The 20,547-nt window shown below is 42.4% G+C and overlaps 1 protein-coding gene across 2 annotated transcripts in view; it reads left to right on the top strand.

The window, feature by feature from the left end:
• The first annotated feature begins 1,761 nt into the window (after window positions 1-1,761).
• The window catches only part of USP4 (ubiquitin specific peptidase 4), a 31,025-nt gene continuing 12,239 nt past the window's right edge, over window positions 1,762-20,547 (top strand). Inside the window, exons 1-13 of one of the 2 annotated variants that reach the window (XM_056501319.1) lie at window positions 1,762-1,918; window positions 2,036-2,193; window positions 2,432-2,562; window positions 5,964-6,090; window positions 7,643-7,788; window positions 7,961-8,022; window positions 12,753-12,896; window positions 13,536-13,653; window positions 14,683-14,856; window positions 15,466-15,624; window positions 16,431-16,655; window positions 17,876-17,959; window positions 18,329-18,423. In XM_056501319.1, the coding sequence (XP_056357294.1) occupies window positions 1,803-1,918; window positions 2,036-2,193; window positions 2,432-2,562; window positions 5,964-6,090; window positions 7,643-7,788; window positions 7,961-8,022; window positions 12,753-12,896; window positions 13,536-13,653; window positions 14,683-14,856; window positions 15,466-15,624; window positions 16,431-16,655; window positions 17,876-17,959; window positions 18,329-18,423 (1,739 nt within the window). In that variant the 5' untranslated portion in view covers window positions 1,762-1,802. The remainder of the gene's footprint in view (window positions 1,919-2,035; window positions 2,194-2,431; window positions 2,563-5,963; window positions 6,091-7,642; window positions 7,789-7,960; window positions 8,023-12,752; window positions 12,897-13,535; window positions 13,654-14,682; window positions 14,857-15,465; window positions 15,625-16,430; window positions 16,656-17,875; window positions 17,960-18,328; window positions 18,424-20,547) is intronic. The other variant, XM_056501322.1, reaches the window with a different exon arrangement.

The following is a 20,547-nucleotide window of genomic DNA, read 5'->3' as shown; positions in this document are numbered from 1 at the left end:
TGTTAAACAAGTTAAAATATTTGAAGCTGTCAGGAGGGTTAACCAGTTCCAAGAAAAATTATCCTTCCTGGCCCTCTCTCCCTCTCCCAGATTCCCTGGTGTTCTGCCCACCAACCCCTGGGCTGTCTGCTGAAATCCTGGCTGATGAGGTGTGGTGTTCAGAAGTGTCTGCTCAACAGAAGTGCCCTCAGCCTGAGTCTGAGACCTTTCTTACTCAGCCTGTACCAGGTTCTTTCAGCTATTTAAATTCCCTTTCTGCTCGGCAGCTTTCGGTCACTGTGTTTGATCACTGCCATCATAAGGCAGGCTGGGAACACCTGCCTCCAGTCCTGTAGTACTTGAGAGGGCTTTGCTGCTGTCAGTGACACTTTCACACCCATAGGGATGAGCTGGAGATCAGGGCAGAAGTCAGTGGCTGAAAGGAAAGTGCTTGAAGAGACAGTAGAACACAGACACATCTGTCTACAGTGAAACTGTACCAATGTAATTTTCTTGCACTGAATCAGAAAGATCTGAATTAAACCATTTAATTGTTTACCACACTTTCTATGAGGAGTCAGTAATTCATTAGCAGAGTGAGGTCAGGCACACAAGTACTATCTCAGAATAGCTGACTCATTTTAAAAACACACCCAGCCTTGCCATAATAGGGAGTGTTAGAGCCCGAAGGGGCCCTGCCCTCTGAGAAAAACTGAACAACACTCAGCTCTTACTGGAAGGAGAAAATAGTCCTTTCAGTGTAAACTGAATGGACCCGCCCTGCTGTCAGGAAGATAAAAGGCTTTTATCGCGTTACCCTGGTTGCTGTAGCAGTGCCTGGCTGGCAGAGCCCACCTGCTCGTGGTGCTGCCAGAACTCTCCAGGCACAGTCACAGCACCCCCACATCACCCTGCCTTTTTGTTCACATAAGAAAGGGATTTCTTTGGTGCATCCGTTTAAGGCAGATTTTAAATTTTTTTCCCAAGGCCCCCCCCCCCTTCTGAAGGACAAGCCCCTGAACAGCACAGGACACGCTACTCGAGGGATCAATGCCTAAAACTCCTCGAGCAGCTCTCTCCCGATACAATTCCCAAACTCCTGAGCGCTTCCCGGTCGGTCACACTCACCCCTTCCTTCTCCGGTTTATTCCCGTAACAACTCGGGAGTCCAACGCCCTCACCAGTGTGCTCCACGTTAGAAAATGGAGCGTCTAAAACTGAAACCACAGTCCAGCTAAATGGTTCTGCCACCTGTTTAGTCAGAGACTGCCCTGAGAAAAATAAAGTCTTTATGAAGAACTAAAGGTTTCAACTTGGGCTCGATCTTCACTGAGCCATAATTCAGGGAGGAGATTCTTGGTGAGAAAGTGAAGTAAGTACACGGTGTCTGGAGCCTGGAGCAGTGGGCTGGCAGCAGCCACCCCGAGCAGGTTTGGAAAAGGCTGGGCTGGTGCTGCTGCAGACGCGGAAGGGAGCAGAGTGTTCGCAGAAGTGTTTTTATCTGAGGACTTAAAGAGGCCGGCCCGGGAGCCCTCTCGACCACGAAGCGCCCTCGGGGACAGGGTCCATCCCCGCGGGGCTGAGGGCTCCTGCTCCCCGGGCTCTCCCTGCAGTTCCCGTAAGGACGCTCAGCGCAGCACAGCCCCACCCGCCACAGCCCTCACGGCCCCGCTGCAAGATGGCGGCCGCTACCATGGCGCGCGCGGCCCCGCCCACCTGGTCACGGAGCGCGCGCGGGCGGGGCCGGCCCCTCCCACTCGGCCGCGCGTGCCCGCCCGCGCTCCCGCGCGCGCTCCGACCTCCGCCCGCGCCGGGTCTCGCGCATGGACATGGCGGCGGCCGCCGCGGCCGGCGGGGAACGGGCCCGGCCGGACCCGGCCGAGCAGCGGGCGGAGCTGGGGCCGCTCCTGGCCACGGCCCTCCGGCCCGGCGAGTCCTGGTGAGCACACTCGCGCCTCCCCTCCCTCCCCGTCCCCCTCCCCTGCGGGCGGCGGGGCCTGCGGGCCGGGCCGCGCCGCCGCTGAGGGGCCGCGCCGGGCGGTGCCGTATGTTGCAGGTACCTGGTGGAGAGCCGGTGGTTCAAACAGTGGAAGAAGTATGTGGGCTTTGACAGCTGGGACATGTTCGGCGCCGGCGATCCCAACCTCTTCCCGGGCCCCGTCGACAACGCGGGCCTGTTCCCGGGGCCCATCGACAACTCGGGCCTGTTCGGCGGTGAGTGCTGCGGGCAGCGGGGCCGCGCTCGGGCTCGGCCGGGCGGCTTCCCCGCGCTGCTTTCGCTTTCGAGCCGAGTGCTGGAAAGGGCGCGCGGCCGCACCGCCCTGTGCGTGGGGGCACCGGCCGCGCTCTGCCTCCTTGGGAGCGCCGCTGTTTCTTGGTGTCCTGGCAGTGCGTTGGGAGAAGAGAAGGTGCTGTTTGATGCTCTGTTCTCTGCCGTTTGTCTGCCTTTTAGATCCAGAAACTCAGAGTTTAAAAGAGCACCTCATTGATGAGCTGGATTACGTGTTGGTGCCCACCGAAGCCTGGAACAAACTAGTAGCGTGGTATGGCTGCATAGACGGGCAGAAGCCTATTGTGAGGAAGGTAAGTATGGCTGAATCAACTTCTCCTCCTCCTGGTTTCATCTAATGATCTCCGTCAAACTTAAGCGGTTTATTTTACCAGATGTCAGCTAAGACAGGATTCTCAGCAGCTCTTTGGAGATAGTGATGTTAAGTCTTTTTGCCTTGTCTGAAAGAGCAACTTGCTTGTATTTAAGCCAAAAAGCCTGACTGTTCAGGGGTTCTGAGTTGATGGTTTATTTGAGGCAAGAGCCCTGAACGTTGCAGAGGTTATGATTCTTTGGACTAGTACAGTGCTTTCATATTGCATGGAGTAGTTTATACTTTGTGGACAAGTGTAAGTTGTTGTTCAGAATTGTTTATCTTCCAGGACAGAATGAGTCTTTTAGTACAGATGGATTAGGGGCTTCCTCTGGAGTCTAAAGTCATTCTTGTTTTCTCTTCCAATATTGTGTGATTTTAAAATCTTTATAAAGGGATGGATATATGGTTTTGTCTGGTAAGTCATATTTTTGGTTGACAAATGCAGTCATGTAAGCTTTCTGAGTATCTAATCTATTCTGGAAGGTGAAATTGACAAGTGTTGTTTTTTTGTTTTGGTTTTTGCTGGTTTTTTGTTTGTTTGTTTTTTGGTTGGCTTTCGTTTGTTTGTTTTTTAAATGTGTGTAGGTAAAAGGTTTTTAATTTTTATTTTAGTCTTAGGCTGTTGTACTGACTAAATTGAACAATGCCAGACTGTGGGGCTCGTTAAAAGACTAATCACGACACCAAGTGTTGTTATAATGTATGGAATTAACATCACTTATGTTTAAGCAGCACTGTGTTGTAAGTAAGGGTTACTCCCAGGTGTGCAAGGCCTAGGAAAGTGTGGCACCAAAAGGGAGCTAAGATCAGGAAGTGCTGATCAGTGGTACGGGAATGTTGTCATTCAGTGCGGGCTAGAAATTGCATGTAGTAAGAAATTCTGATGTCTTCAGGACACCAGGTGACCTCAAGTTCACTCAGCTGAATAGACAGAACTCCCAGGGAAGCACGAAGTAGGAGAGGAGAAAACAATTAATAGCACGTGAAGGAGATGTGGTTTTAGAGAAACATGTAATGTCTTGAGGAATTACAAGTCTGCGCTGAGAAGGAGAACTGGTGCTGATCAGTGCCTCTCCAAGGGAGGGAACTTTCCTTCCTGAACTGGCTGATTGCTCTCACAAAACCTGGCATGTTATTGCACACTCCCTTTGCTGAAAAATTTGAAACTTGACAAGAGATTTGGGAGCTATTGGGGAAACACTTGGGCCTAACTGCATGAGCCTTCTTTTGTTGTGGTATCTGATTCTGCTTTCAGTGGTGCAATAACCAAGGGGGTAGAGCTTGTGCTGGTTTACAGACCTAACATGCCTGGTTATTCTGGGTCTAGTTAAGAGTAAATTTTTAAAGTTTTGAATTGCTATGAAACTGTCAGGCTCTGTTAATCTGGTAACTGAAAGGGATTTTTATATTTAAGAAGATGCTAAAATATAGCAGAATAGCAAGTTTATGGGATATAACAGCCTCTTACAAAAATCCAGTGGGTCAGTGAGAGACAGAAGCTGCACTGCTGCACCTGAGTAGAATGTGGGCAGGATCTGGTTACAGTATTCCCCAGACAGCATTAAAAGTCAAGCACTTAAACTTGTGGTCCTTGAATGCTTTAAGACTTTTCCTAAAGATGGATCAACTGTAATTCATACATTAAAATATCCATATAAGTAGGATCTGGGAAGCAATTTTCAGGCATTTTTATGGTTTTAAAAATATTTTTTCCATCTCTGTGTTTGATAATCGGAGCCAAGTACAGGAGGATTAGACTAGATTTATTTGTGGTTGAGGTTTCTTTTGATAGTCTCAAGCCATATTTTTGGGCAGTCATCTATAGAGTCCTACTGGAAGGTTTATTGATGTGCTTACTCAGTGGCTGAGTTGTGCTGAGATTGCTGTCTAGTGGCATGACCTGAGTTGTAGTTTGGCAGAGAGCAAGGAAGCTGGTCAAATGCAGTTTAAAAGACATCTGCAGGTGGTTAGAGACTCTTATTCCTCCATCCTAATAGGCACAATGATCTGATCAGGAAATTCTTGGAAAGAGTTACTTTCGTTTCTGAATATAACTCTGCTGAAGAACAGAAGTTGTGTTTAGTGACATTTATTCTGAAAAATAAATTGAAAACTTTTGACTTGGTTTCTTTTCTTTCTTAAAAACGTCTGCTCTGCCTGTCAAGTAGCTTTTAAACAGGGAGCTTTACTTTCTGTTGTAGCAGCAAAGTACTGAAGATATTTCCAAATGTGTTTGTTAATTATTTACCTTTAAAGCACCTTGCATATCTAATACAACCTTGTAAAAGCAACAATCCTCAGAAGATGAAAGCATAATTTAGTGGAATTGTCACTGTTAGTCTAGGTCTTAAATCTTTGTTTCTTTCTAAAACTGGGTAGTTTTTTTTTAAAATGTTAGGTGTAGATCATATCACGTCTGGTGTCACGTGAATATAATGGAATATTTCATTTGGAAGGGACTTAATGATCTGGTCCAACTGCCTGACCAATTCATTTCTGACTTAAAGTTAAAGCAAATTAAGGTCATTGTCCAAGTGCCTCTCACTGTTACTCTTAAAAATTATATCAGCTTTTTCAATGAAATATGGTCTCAGTTTCAGAGGCTTTGTAGATGCCAAGCACTCTGGAGAGAATTGAGGTATAGGGTTTTCTTTATTTTTCTTACTCCTCCTGTTACATTGCAGTTGTCTCGTAACTGGCCTGTGAGAAGTGCTTTTCTTTCTGGCATGGTGTGTTTTATGATCTGTAAGTGGAGAATGGTGTCCAGTTTTAGGGAAGCTTTTTTAAAAATATGCTGGAAGCTGGTGGCATGAGTGAATGCACCTACTGGAATATTCTCTTAAATGCAAAATTGATCTGAAAAGTGCTCTGAAATAAAGCAGTGTCAGCCAAACAACTTCAGAGGTACTTTTCTTTTCTTGCTAGGAGACAGTAATGAGGCAGATTCTGTGTACCATGCAGAAAAATAGTTAATGCTTTGGTTTGCTCTCTTCTGATGGAAGAGTTTTTGCTCCAGTGTTCCAGCTTTATAAAACTTAGCCAAAGTCTAGAGGTAAAAGGTAATTTTCTTATAGAATGCTTTGTGTTGTCAAATATTTTTCATTAGTAGTTAGCTGACATTGTCAGTTCAACTGTGTTGATAGACCTCTGGAACTTTGCACTGTTTTTAAAACCAAACAAAACCCCACAAACAAGTCGGTGACTGAATCTGGGAGCGAGTCAGTGTTCAGTTTATGGCTCGACTGTCAGTACTCCAAGAGGCTCACAATATTTAGAGCTCTGTACTTTAGGGGACTGCTCAGGATTGCAGCTTTGTGTTGCTTTGCTCCTTGTGTGCAGGTGGTGGAGTACGGGCTGTTTGTGAAGCACTATAAGGTTGAGGTTTATCTCCTGGAGCTGAAGCTGTGCGAGAGCAGTGATCCCGACAATGTCATCAGCTGCCACTTCAGCAAGGCAGATACTGTTGGTAAGTAGTTCTCTGATAGATTAAGCTGTGCTCTGAGGCTGTCTCAAGACGTAATCTTTGCCCTCCAGAACTTCCAGATTGCAGGAAAATCTGACTTTTTTCTCTCTCTCATTGCTATATTTTTCACGTGTAAAATTGCTGAATGTTAGCTGTCCTGTATCTACATCACTAAACTGAAGAAAGCATCTGTCATCGTTTGACACTGGCCAAATGCCAGGCACCCATGAGAACTGCTCACTCACCCTCCCCTGCCACAGCTGTGAGGAGAGAAAAAAAATTAACAAAGGGTTCATGAGTTGAGATAAGGACCGTGAGAAAATACTGCAAGGGCAAAACAAGCTCAACTTAGAGGTACAAAGTAAATTTATTGCTAACAGAATCAGAGGAGGATAATGAGAAGTAAAATAAGCTCTTAAAAATCCCCCTGCCCCTCCCTCCTTCCCATTGACAGCACAGGGGGAGACTGGGCACAGGGGGTTTTGGTCAGTTAATCACTGAGATTTTCTTCTTCTGCTCCAGGAGAGAAGTTCCTTCCTCTGCTGCACTGTGGTGAGACAGTTCTCTGTGAACTTCTCCAGTGTGGTTCCAATCTCACGAGCAGCAGTCCTCCCAAAACTGGTGCAATGTGAGCCTCTCCCACGGGCACACAGTCCTCCCAAAACTGCTGTGATGTGAGGTCACTCTTCCACAGGACACAGTCCTCCAAGGACAAGCTGCTCCAACCTGGGACCAGGCTCCCTCTCTCCACTGGGTCTCCCACTGGATCACAGCCCCCTCCAGACATCCACCCACTCCAGCATGGGGATCTCCTCCATGGGCTGTGGGTGGATCTCTGCATCCCACATGGATCCCCATGAGCTGCAGGGACACACCACAGCCTGCAGAGGAATCTCAGCTCTGGCCCTGGAGCACCTCCTGCCCCTCCTCCACTGACCCTGGTGTCTCCATGTAGTTTCCCTCACATGTTCTCACCTCGTCGTCTTCTCTGACTTGAAATAAACTGTGTGCAGTTTATTTTGATTGTCTTCTTAAATATGTCATCACAGAGGTGTTACCACTCTCTCTAATTGGCCCAGCATTGGCCAGCAGCATGTACAACTTGAGAGCCATCAAGGACTGTCTTTGCTGGGCATGGTGGAAGCTTCCAGCAGGTTCCCACAGGAGCCACCTCTGTGGCCCCCTCTCTACCGAAGACCAGGCCATGCAAAACCAACACAGCATCTTTATGGGCAACTTGGCAGTAGTTACTGAAAATTTGAACCTTTGTTTTCAGATGCAGAGAAGTCGGCCTTTGGGTAGAAAGTTCTCATTCTGCATGTTATTGGTTTGAGGGCTTGACAGGCAAATACATGACTGAAACCAGAAGTTTTTCATTCTTTCAGATTCAATATAAGACAAACTATATGAGCAATTACAACTTCCATAGTGTGTTTTCTACTTGAAGGATCTTGAAGGATAAGTGATGTACCTCCTTGCTGAATTAATTTCTTAGTGTTTTTTCAAAAGCACTCATGTTTTAGAAATTTTGGTATTTTTTCTTTCTCCTGAACAGCTACCATCGAGAAAGAAATGAGAAAACTATTCAATATCCCAGCTGAGAAGGAAACCAGGCTATGGAACAGGTATATGAGTAACACTTACGAGCAGCTCAGCAAGCTGGATAGCACAGTGCAAGATGCAGGGCTCTGTCAGGGTCAGGTAAGGGGCATAACTTTTTCTCTCTCTTGTTTCATGTAGTGCTTTTGCTGATGTGTATTTTTTCACTTGCTTTTATGTACTTTGAGCAAACATTGATGATGGGATTTGCTAATGCTTTTGCAGAATGTATAACAGACTTGCAGTTACCTTTATTACCTGCACTCTCTTTTAGGTTGTTTTAATAGAAGTGAAAAATGAAGATGGCACATGGCCTGGACAACATTGCCTGGCAAAGTAAGCAAGCGTGTTCTCAAGGTTTCTGTTATTTTGTGCAGCTTGTTTGCTAGGCTTTAGTTACCACATGTTCTCTGTGAAAGCCTGGTTATCATTGGCTGTTGTGGCTTGCTTTGTTTTGGTTATTTTGAAGGAGACAGAATCTCAAATATAAATATTCTTCAGTGGTTCTGCTGCTAGTTTCTTTTCTTAGCGAGGGTGTGTTTTAAAGCCTATTTCAAACAGGTTGTATGAGGATTAATAGCTTAGGGTTCCTATAATGCTTAGGAGACAAAAGTGCTATTTGCGTTGAACTAGTCTGCTTAAAAACACCTCTGCAGTGAAACAAATAATCTGTCCTTTGCTTTTGTAGAACAGAAAGGATATTGGAGTGTATTTCCAAATCTGCCAGTAGTGAATGCTCAGAGTTCTGGTAGTTCCCCCTTAAAAAGGGTATAGAAATAGTTGACCAACACCCCTTCCCCCACAGGAGACAGTTACAGAAGCCTGTAAATGTGATACAGATTCTCTCAGTGCTGTCTGATTTAGAGAAGAGATGGGTAATTGCAGAGTTTGGTGAAATATTATGTGTATAGATTGGTGTAGAATGGAAGTTGCTTGCAATGATAACGAACTGCTCATATCAAGTCCTGCTACAGAAAATAAAAGTTGCTGACTTTCCCCGTCTGATGCCTACTCAGTTCCATCCCAGGGGCCATCAGACTTGATATTGATAAAGAAAATGCTTTTCTGTACAATACAGTTAATTTACAGAACTTGATGCCAAATGATCTCATTTGAAATCAGGGTACACTAGCGTTAAACTTGAAGAGTTGTTCAGATAGGTCAGTGAAATCTCTTTTGTAATAGTACTTTGAGAGATCATACTGTGTAAATGAGTCAGGGAATGGCCATGGCATTAGAGTGAACTTTCTGTAGGAGTATCATGTGAAAAGCAGCTAAACATTCATACCCTGTACCTGGTTGATAGCATGGGAGAGGCAGCTGTGCAAAACCAGGTCATAACCTTTTGATAAATGAAAGTGGTTATTGGTATGTAGATTAGTATTTTCTAATGCCATAAAAATACTTACTTATTATAGCATGAAACCTAGGAAATTGACTTGATGCTGATAATGGTGGCTGAAAGAATTGTATTAAATGATACAAGGATTATATATTCTTTTGTACTTTTTCTTGAGCTTCATTCTATCTCAGGCAAACTTTTGCTTCAGCTCCAGAAAATACATAGGAAGTTTAATATTTGGTTTTTTTTTTCTGGGCTGCATCAGTTTATTACTGAAAGCTTATGAGGGAGTTTTTCTTGAATTTAGAGTTACAATGATTCTACATCCAAACAGGATGTAGGGCTCTCTGCTGTTGATAGACAAATGGTGAGCACCTGCATCACTCTCCAAGTGTCAGAAGAGGTTCTGGAAAGCTGGGAGTTCATATCCTTCCTACTTGCGGAGCATGTGTGCAAAGTGACCATGGGGTGGGTGGTTCTGTGTCATCAGGATTTTTCCCCACCATTTGCTGCTTGTCAGAGGCACTGGCTCCCTACCAGAGGAAATAGCTTTTCCTCATCTTTGGCAGCCATCCTTGTGTTTCCCCAGCCATCAGTCTGGCTGACATTTTACAGGAAAAATGCTCTTAAATTCCACACCAGTCCTTGGGTGGTATATTCAGCCAATTCTGCTGTTTCTTAGTTTGCTGCTCTCTAAAGAACAAAATACTTCCTTCTTACTATAGTTTGAAACTGCTTTTACTTCTAGACAAAGTTTCAGAAAATATAATTGATTATACTTACTTTATGAATTTCAAAATTAGAGGCATACTTTGTTTCTGAAGGGAGATTATATCAATGACTCTGTGGAATTTAGTACTCCTAAATTGTTATTTACAAGACTACCAAAATAAAGTCCTGAACTAGCAGAATTCCATTTCAGCCCTAGCACACTATTTTAAATCCTGGATATAATTTTCTTAGCAAAAGCAAACAAGAAGTTATGCTAGTTCTTTAAAAACAACACCTTTTCCATCAGGTATTGTATTTGAAAACTGGAGTGAAGTTGTATTTAGTATCTGACTGGTAGCTGCCTCCCTTTGCAATATGCAGAAGTAAAATACCTTTTGGTTCTTTGGTTGGAGACAGAATTTTCCTGCTGTTTCCTCTTCCAGCTCCTCTGTTTACTCATGGCACTATGTGCTGGCACTGTGTGATTTCAGAGGACCCCTTCAGCAACTGGGCTAAATATTTTGTGTGCAAATCTTTATCCCATGGCTTTGAAGTGCTTGAATTTGCAGCAGATGCCAGGCTTGCATCAGGAGCCCTGAGGATGTAACATAAGTTGTGGAGGCTTTTGCATGTAAGAACTTTTTAAATGGGCATCCATTACGGCCTCTGCTTTGTCAGTTGAATAAAATCCCAGCTGATCTGTCTCTGACAAAAACTTTTTGTCACAAAATTCCTATTTTATTATTGGTTGTGTGAAGAAGGAGGACTGACTCTACTCTGTGCTCTGAAGGTGACCTCAGCTGAATTGGAACACTTTTTCTATCTGTGTCTTTCAACACTTGAAAGCCTTTTACAATATCTTTTCAAATTGTTTAGGGGTTGTTTTTTTTTTACTTAATCCATTATCTTATGGATTCAGAGTGATTTGATTTTATCCTCTTTGTCCTCTAAGTCACCAGATTTCTTCTCACTTGCATTTGTGTGGGTTTTTGACAGGTTTTGTAGCAAGACATAAAACAGCTGTCTTTACCTGCAGATGAGGACAATGTGCTTCAGTTTTGTGAAGATGAAGTTGTGTTTCAGTGGTAACCCATCGAGTAGGCCAGAACATTTTGGAGGGTTCCAAGTCACAAATTTCAAAGATGAAATAACTTTATTCTCTTACTTTTGAGCAAGGTCTTGGGGCCTTCATTTCAGAGGGAGCAGAAGTCACATACTTATCTTCCCAAATATATTTGATTTCTGTTTTTTTAATCTCACATGGAAAGTTGTTAACCTCTCTTTTGCTGCTTACATGAACCATCCCAGTTTTCCAGCTAGAATTTGTTCAAGATCCAGGATGACTTTGTGGGTAGACTTTTCCCCACTCTGTGACTTCTGTCTTACTTTTGCTTTGCGATCTGTTTTTTATCTTCCTTTGTAATTTTTAGCTTTTTATTTGTTTGTGTGGGATGCTGTTGAAGTATTTGAAACTCTTTAGTTGCCATGTGACTCTTGATGAAACACTGTCTGTATGCTTCTCTTGGAAATCTTGAAATCCCTTAGGAGGTTGTCCTCGTTTTCCTACTTCACCAGCAGATTTTCTTCATTTGATTTTCTGAGTTTCTCTGCTCTCTCTCTGGGAGATCAAATGTGTCAAGCAGAGATGCTCAGTACTCAAGTCTAGCATTTTCTAGGTTGCTCCCCTTTGCTTCTAGATAATTCACTACTTCATTTTAAAATGTGTTCTTGCTGGATTTGCATGATGTTGTTACCTAAAATTATTTTACTCTTGACCTTTGAAACTCACATGTATGAGCATGAGTCTGATGATTGTTGTACAGTCTAGACCTTCTGTTTTCCCATTGATACCACTGTGGTGTCCGGGTAATCTTGAAGTTTCACCTCCAACATGGAAGGACAGAATGTTGTATATTGTCCCAGAAAAGGTTCTCTCAGTTATTCTGGTAGATCTCATTCTTTCTAGGATTTTTTCCAGTATATTTTTTTGTTATGCTGGCTGGTGAGGTTTTTAGCATGCTTCAGGTTTTGACTGTGTTTGGGATTTTCCAATTTCATCTGGAAGCTCCTCTTGTAACTTGTTTACTTCTGTATTTATTTTACTGCTATTATATTTCCAAACTGTTGAGGCCGTCCAGCTGTTCTGCATTGTCATGGCCATTATGGCTTGTTCATTGTTGTATAGTTTTTTCCCCACAGAGGTTTTCCAGCACATTGTTTTAGTACCATCTGAACTATAAATATCCATTTTTAGTTTGTATCATTTGAAAATGAGGGCCACAATAAAAAAGAATAAACTGATAAGCTGAAGCTTGAGAGCCCTGTCCTCTGTTAGCTCTCTGCTCTCTTTTGGGGGTAGTAGCCACTCTTGTGTGGCTGTCAGTGTCCTGCACCTTTTTGCTTTTGGTTTTGTGTATTTATTTGGGCAGAGATGGAGAGATTAGACCAAATCTCAGTCAACGTCAACTCTTACTATAGAGAAATTAATTAGTGTCAAAATTGGTACTATCTTGTTAGGCTTTTTTATTTTTTTGGAACTGTCTGCGATAGGACACTCTTAAGTTTTAGTGCCTTATTGGTTGTCTTCTTCCTGATTAATGTGTTTGAATAGATGGTTCTGAGTTTCAGGTAGGGAAGGACTAACCTGGTCACTTTTTTGTACAGGTAGAGTGTTTTGTGGTCTTAAGATTTGGGGGGTTTTGGCATATTTCCAGGTGGTTTACTCCTAAAATTAAAGCTTGCTTCCCTCTCACTCACTGTCTGAATTGCTACTTTTTTTCTGGTTGGGACTCACATTTGCCTTTAAGCAATAATTGTTGCTCCTACTTCTAGTACTTTTTTCCTGATGTTTCTGCTCCAGACAATTGTTTGGAAATGTGATCAAAAAGAATAAAGCAGTAAACTCTGTGTGGGGTAACTAACTGTAGCTCAGCAAGTCCTTGGAGTTTTGTGGGAGGTGGGACTGGGGATAAAAATAGTAGCACTGTTTCTACTTCTTTTTCCTTTCTCCCAGATCAAGCACTGCAACTAGCAGAAACTTTACTACCTCTTCAAAATCATCAGCAAGTTCTTATTCCTCAGTGTCTGCCACTTCTGTCATTACTAACGGTGATAGCAGTAACTCCTATGGACTGAACAGCTCCCACCTGGGCAGGGGGTAAGAGCAGGAATGTTCTTTTTGTTTTGTCACCCTTCATGTGAGTGATCCCATGCATCCTTACCTGTATAGAAAAGGAGTGTGATGGTGCCCCTGAGGAGTTCTACTACTCTTGTGTACCTGTTTGTCAAACTTTGCTTTTTGAAACCACTGCTTTCTGCTGTTCCTTGCTCACTTGCAAAAGTAATGCATCTTCTAGAGCTTACTAACTGCTAGAGCATTGCCTGTTTTTTGGGGTGACTCGGAGCATGAGGGAAGGGATTATATTCCTTAATCTCTCTGCCATTGTAATAGAAGCCTTTCCAGGTACAGATCATAATTTTCTTATTATTTCCCAAAGTGTATTATATAGACTCTTGCTACATTAGGATAGTATGCTGTGTACTTACAGACAGGGGAAATGAATGTGTTGTGAGCCATAAATTAATAATAGACTTTGTGAGGATTAATGTTTCCAAAGTTAGCACATACATTTCGCATTTCTGGTACTCAGCATTAGTCCCTATGAAGCAGCAAAAACAGGTAGCTTGGTTAAAAACTTTCAGTGAAGTTTTCTGACTTGTATTTGATGTGACTTTTAGGCAATATTGAGACTCAACAAACTCATTGTGGAGTTCACTGTATTGTCTTTTTTTCCAGAGGTTCTGGATTTGTCTGTAACTCTTACAACTGCAGGGACAGTGCTTCTCTGTCACAACCTGGACTCTGTGGACTCAGTAACCTTGGAAACACCTGCTTCATGAATTCTGCATTACAGGTAAGAATTAGAAAGAGCCCTCATTAGAATTAAATAAAAGATCAGTCTCATAAATATTGTGGATTAAAATCTGTTAAAAGAATATTTAATGTGAGTCTATGAGGAGACTACACCTCAAAAAAAACCAGACCAAAAAATCACGTTTAGTTTGGCTTATGTTTAGCTCATTAATACTATAAAACAAATTAAGGACTGAGTCTGAAATATGTGGCATCTGAAATGGCCAGGGGAACTTGTATTAAACAGGTAACTGTAACATAAGGTCCTAGTGCTGTGCCCTGCCAAAAATGTGCGAGTTGTTCATGGTGCAAGTTTAAGGGTGAAACAGTGATGCAAAGATAGTAATAATTTCTTTACTTTTAAACTTAATTTCTTGGGATTATTTTGTTAATTTTAAAGAATGCAAAAACTTGCTAGGGTTAGTTTTTTGCTAAGAAGTTAAAACAAAATATGAGACAAATTGTATGGACTGTGATTTAAGGAATGGGCAAATTTCTAGTGTGGTACCAGTGCTGTGAAATGACTTCAGTCACTCTGTGATGGCTTTGAAATCTGGAGCAGGTCTTAAAATAACTGTAGTTCATTATGCATGTGGTATTCAGGGCACCAGAATAAACTTGGGCTGCCCTGCTTTTTGTTCAACATGACTTTATTTTCAGCTGTGTCATGTTAACCTTAAGCCACTCTGTGTTTTCTTGGACTTAACTAAGAGACAACTTAAAAATTTTTTGCTGTCAAAGTGACTTAATTCAAACATACTTCAATCTTAATTTATTATGCAAACTAGTCATGTTAAGGACCAATTTCTTTCTTGTATTTACCGTTATGCTTTAATTTTCTAGATATCACTCTTTCAAATGCAGATTTCTGCCTTAATTTTTTCTCTTCTTTTGTTTTACTAATCAAGTTCTTGAGTCTCACCAGTTAACTTAGAACACATGTTCTGATGTGAAAGTTAGTTTTGTTGTTCAATTGTCACACATACCTGTTGTCCTGTGCAGTAAATTAATTTTTTTAATACTTTTTCAGTGCCTGAGCAATACTCCTCCTCTGACTGACTACTTCCTGGAAGATAAATATGAAGCTGAAATAAATCAGAATAACCCACTGGGGATGAGGGGAGAAATTGCAGAAGCATATGCAGATCTCATTAAACAGATGTGGTCCGGGAGACAGTCTCATGTGGCCCCACGTATGTTTAAAGTAAGTGTGTCATGTTCCTGTACACATGCACACCTCTGGGACAGAAGAATCAGTGAAAGCTAATGTGCCTTCCACATATTCTGATGTTATGAAGGCATTAAGGACAGAATTGCTCCAGTATTTTATGGTTTGTGAATGCTATTGGGTGCAGGGAGGAACTTGCCAGTGAGTAGTGTCATTCCTCAGAGCTGGCTACTGCTCTTTAATGTAACTTAGTAAATGACCTCCCAGCCTGAGAGCTGTTTACAGATGAATCACAAGGATCTTTGCTGCTAAACTAGGCAAGGTCATATGAGTTGCCAGCTGTGAACTTTGGTCAGTGAGAATAGATGTGCAAGTTACAAATCTAAAGATCTAAATTACAAAGTAAGGATCAAAACACATAGCCTTGTCTATAACTTTGTTTATTGATGTAATGTTCTCATTGCTTCAGTGTGAAGAGCTGCTGAAATACTGAAAGTAGCTGGGGAAAGTGTTCTGGAACCTTTTCCGACATTAGCATCCAGTTCACCATGGCCTACTGCCAACAGAAGGTGGCAGCAAGATGACCTCTGCAAAAGCCACAGCCTGAGAGTTTTATATCCCCTCACTCTCGCCTTTGTGTTTCAGACACAGGTTGGACGGTTTGCTCCTCAGTTTTCAGGATACCAGCAGCAGGATTCCCAGGAGCTCCTGGCTTTTCTATTAGATGGCTTGCATGAGGATTTGAACAGAGTGAAGAAGAAGCCCTACTTGGAGCTGAAGGATGCCAATGGCAGACCTGATTCGGTACAGTGCCCTTTACTTAAGAGTAGGGCAGGTGGTGCTTCCCAGGGCATTTAGGTGGATTCTGGGACACTTCCTGCTCAGAGGCCACACAAACATCCTTCCTACAGAGCAGTGTCCCTGGCACAGGACAAGACAACCCTGTCATGCCTTGTGGCACTCCAGATAAATAGAGAAAAGTAATTATCTTATGAGGTTTACCTGATAGAGGCTGCCTAGAAAGTTTCTTGTTTTCAGTTGTCTTCCTGACACTAAAAGTCTCATGCTAAGAGCAGCCTCTGATTGCCCTGAATAGATAAGTGCCAGATACCCTTTGGTGAGGAGTTTGTAAGTTGTCCTCTGAAGGAATTGTAATTTGTCTCCTTTTAGACTGTCTTTGTGAAACATGGTCATCATTTTCAAAGAAGAAGAAGAACCTCTTCTTTTTTTCTTGAAAGCTTTCAAAGCAAGAGGAAGCACTCCATTCCTTCTGAAGAGTAGAGCATATCTGGTTGTCCTGAAGAGCAGCATGTGACCCTGTCACTGTCCCCTCAGCTCCATTCATACTTCTGGCATTGTGTGCACCAAGGAATACCTGATCAAACTCAGCTAAAATAGATAGATTAAATTTGACTTGATACTAGGCCCTAATTTCACTGAGAAGAAATCCCAGTGTGTTATGTTGGTCATACACATACTGGTAGAACCCCTTCCCTGTGAGATTGATATCAGTGTCGATTTTCCAAGTTTTTTTTGTCCTGGTGCTCACCCCACTGTAGAAATCTTTGCAAGAAATAACTTCTAATATATTTTAATTTTTTTTTTTATAGGAGGTGGCAAAAGAGGCGTGGGAGAATCATAGGCTGAGGAATGATTCCATCATTGTGGATATTTTTCATGGTCTTTTCAAGTCTACCCTTGTTTGTCCCAAATGCTCCAAAGTTTCTGTGACCTTTGATCCCTTCTGTTACTTAACTCTCCCACTGCCCTTGAGGAGGGATCGTCTCATGGAAGTTACCTTGGTATATGCAGACCCACAGCGCAGACCTGTCCAGGTGAGGCATGCTGAAGACACAAATTTAGTCATCTGAGCTCTTTTAGATTTTAAAGTTGAGACTCTTAAAGTAATCTAAAGGATATTGATGTCCACCTTTGAGTGAGGTAGTATAGGTTTTCTGATGAAAAATCTGGGATGTGAAATCAAGTGGCCTCGTAAAATCTTGGCTCATGAAACTAAGGTCATGGGCAGCTGGAAGTAGCTTCCTGTTGTGAGATGACCTGCGTGATGTGCTGCTCCCTGAAAGCTGCAATGTGCTTGCACTGTTCTGTTTACCTGGTGTTACCTTGGAAAATATAAAAGTGTAACTTATATTGTGCCCTGGGGAGAGACCTCACTGTGGTTTTCAACATCCTCACAAAGGGAAGCGAAGGGGCCGGCAAAGACCTGTTCACTTTTGTGACCTGTGACAGACCTGAGGGAAGGGCCTGAAGCTGAGTCAGGGGGGGTTTAGGTAGGATATCAGAAAAGGATTTTCACCCAGAGGGTGGTTGAGCACTGGAACACATTCCCCAGGGGAGCAGTCACAGCACCAAGCCTGTCAGAGTTCAAAGAATGTTGGGACAGCGCTCTCAGGCACATTGTGTGATCCTTGGGGTGTCCTGTGCAGGCCAGGAGTTGGGCTTGATGATCCTTTTGGGTCCCTTGCATCTCAGCATATTCTATGGTTCTGTGATTCTAAGTGGGTAAGGCCTCTCAATTTCAAACAGAATTGAAAAACAACTCCTCTTGGAAAAAAAAAAAAAAGAAAAATTACACGTTTGCTTTTTCAGCCTCCTCAATAGGCTTGTTTTAAATTTTCCCCCACTTTATTTTCAAGTGGGGACACACATCATGTCCATGTCTGTCAAGATTTTTGCCTTGACCTTTAGCAGCATTGAAGATGCTTTTTATCACAGAAAGAAACAGCAATTTTATGTTCTGAGCAAGCTGCTGTGTCTGGTGGTTATTTTTTTTTTTCCTGGGTTTTACTACTGCTGAGCCTGATCACAGCAGAAGGCCAGCTGTTCATGGCTTTCATTCCCTCCAAATCCCTGCTTTGTAAGGTAAAGCTGAGATCCAGAAGACCTTGAAGTATGTAGTTATGACCTTAACTTCAACAGAACTCCTGTAAATAAAAGATTTAAGAGGTCTAAGATTTTATATTCATTTTCTGGCTGTCTGCCTTGCATGGATTTATTTTGCCTGGTGTAAGCATAACATTATCTTTGTTTCTAGTACCGGGTTGTGGTGCCAATGATGGGGGCCATCTCAGATCTGTGTGAATCACTTTCCAAACTCTCTGGTGTTCCTGCAGAAAATGTAAGGATAAATGCAAACAATAATTTTGATAAATGTTTGTTCTTCTTGAAGCATTTTGGTGGCCTAGCTTTTTTATGGGTAATAAGCTGAACTTAATGGGCTAGTGACAAAACTGTAACAAGCTAAAATGCTGTTCATTGCTTGTAAGATTAAAAAGATGTATGAAACAGTCTTTGTTTATTCTGATCGTTCCATTGTAGTAGAGAGGTTGAAGAGAGGGGTCACAAAAGTAAAGTAGAACTGATGTTGGTGTGCTGACACTTGAGATAGAGAATTGGAATAAACGGTTGCTTGAATTTAAAGGTAGTTTGCCTAAATTTATGTAAACTTTGACTATAGTCACTTTGCACATCTCACTTGCTGTCCTAGATGGTGGTGACAGACGTGTATAATCACCGATTCCACAAAATCTTCCAAATGGATGAAGGTTTGAATCATATCTTGCCAAAAGACGACATCTTTGTGTGAGTAACTGGGAAAATGCCATGTGTGAAGAATACTGCTAAACATTCACTTTGGTTTCAGGTTCCAAAACCTCATTCCTGTCCCCTCACAATACCTAAGCCTTCTTGTAGACCTTCTGCATGACTTGGCAGAAATGCAGCACTGCTCCTACCAGCAGGTCTACATGTGCAGTGTTCAGCTGGTATGTTTCTGACACAGGAGGTCATGGCCCTTGGGTCATAATGAACTTTTAGTCTGGTCTGTGTTATGCAGTTTAGAACTTCCTACAAGCCTCTTTAAGATGTAATTATGTCTGGATTACAGTTATGCTCTCACTGACATTTTTATTTTTTGCTCAAGCTTGTTCTTACGTTTTCAAAATCAGCCAAAAGCCTCGGGCTGTTACTAGGATAGTGTGAAGTCTAAGCTGTTGTACTCTGCCTTTCCAAAATCCATCACAGTTATTAGAGCACCATGACTGGGAGTTCTTTATAGACTCTTGATGGTGCTTAACACTTGTCTGTATCTAAACTGTGGTTGTGAGGGCAAAACTGAGGATTTGGTTGTGCTGGATGTTCTATATGTGTGTGGTGGGTGAGATACTTTCAGTCACCTCTGATATCCGGTGAGGTTAGGAGAGCAAAAGTCATGTTCCTCTATTGCAGCTGAAATATGAGAACATTCCAGTGCAAGAATGTTGCTGCCATTAAGTTGTTGGGTCTTTGTGGAGACATGTGCTGACATCCTCTGGTGCCATGTGAACCTTTCACGGGGTGGGATGCTGTGGCACACTGGTGCTCTTTTGCCATGCTGTCTGTTGTGACCTTGTTGCTGAGATGTAATGGAGTTTTGTTGTCTTCAATTGTGTGTCCAGTTAGGATCCCTGGGAAGGATGTTTATTTCTGTGAAATCTCTAGAGTGTTAGCTTGCAAGTCTGTCTTTGCAGCAAGGAAAACATTTTTAAACGAGAAGCATGATATTACAGTGGTACTTGCAAAAGAGCCCTGCTTTCATACAGGCATGTTGTAAATCCCTCCACAGAAAACACCTGTGTCTGAATCAGGCCTGCCCTGTGATGTGGGGCAAGCACTGGCTGACCTGCAGCTCCAAGTGTATTTTCCTTTGCAATTACCATTTCCTTTTATGTGCAGGGCAACTGTAAATGAGGTGCTGCTGTGAGTCACTGTGAGTGAACTGACCTGGGTTAAAAATACCTTCCAGGGAGGAGGAGAGGTGGCAAGAGGAAGTTTTGCAAATCCTGTTTTTCCGTGTACACCCGCCAAGATCTTTTCAGCACTGAGGGGCAAGAGCAAGCAGCCAGGCACCAGGGCAAGAATTAGGAAAAAGCTGTTCATAGGAAGTCCTTTTAATGGATAATGCTGCCAGGAAAAAGATGTAAAGTAATATTCTAACTACAGATAAAAACCAGCATTCTTTTATTGAGAGGAAGTCTTGTCTCAAAAAACCAGTAGAGAAACACTTGTTCATAAGGAGGAAAGTTTTTTAAAGGCAAATTCATAATTCTTAGTTCTAGTGCAGACAATCTACCTGCCTTTTCTGGTTATAAAAAGTCTGCTGTTAGGTGTTCTAAGATTTAATTAAATAATTCAGTAAATGGTTAGAGTAGTGTGAAGGTTCTTGAATTCCACTTTGTTTCCATCTATTATTATTTTGTCCTGTCAGCTTCAAAACCTGTTTTTCATTAGGGAATGTACTTGTAGTCATGGATGTACATCTCTGCCTTCTGCTTCTTCCAGAAGGGATGGTTTTACAGTTACAGAGGAGCTCGCCAAGTACTGCTCAAGCTGTTGGGTTTCTGTCAGAAGTAATGGACATTGATTTGGCAGATCAGGTTTCTGCCCTCCTGTAGGTACTGTGTAATGTGTGGCTGGGGAATGTGGTATGTGGTGGTTGTTTGTTCAGACTGCTGCTGCCAGTAAATTCAGGAGTTTCTGATAACTCAGCCACTTAACTTCTTAGATTACAGGCTAATATCTCTCTGTGTGTTAAAAAGAATAAATAAATAAAAAATATAAATAAAATGAATGAAAATATTTTAAAAAATAGGTGTTTCAGAACCTTCCACCTTTAAAGAACAAGCTTTTTCCATTTGAAATGTTGAGAAACATTTTATTTCCTCAAAG

The sequence above is a fragment of the Oenanthe melanoleuca genome, chromosome 12 (assembly GCF_029582105.1).
Source record: "Oenanthe melanoleuca isolate GR-GAL-2019-014 chromosome 12, OMel1.0, whole genome shotgun sequence".
Taxonomy (NCBI): Eukaryota; Metazoa; Chordata; class Aves; order Passeriformes; family Muscicapidae; genus Oenanthe; species Oenanthe melanoleuca.
This window is presented reverse-complemented; position numbering and strand designations above follow the sequence as displayed.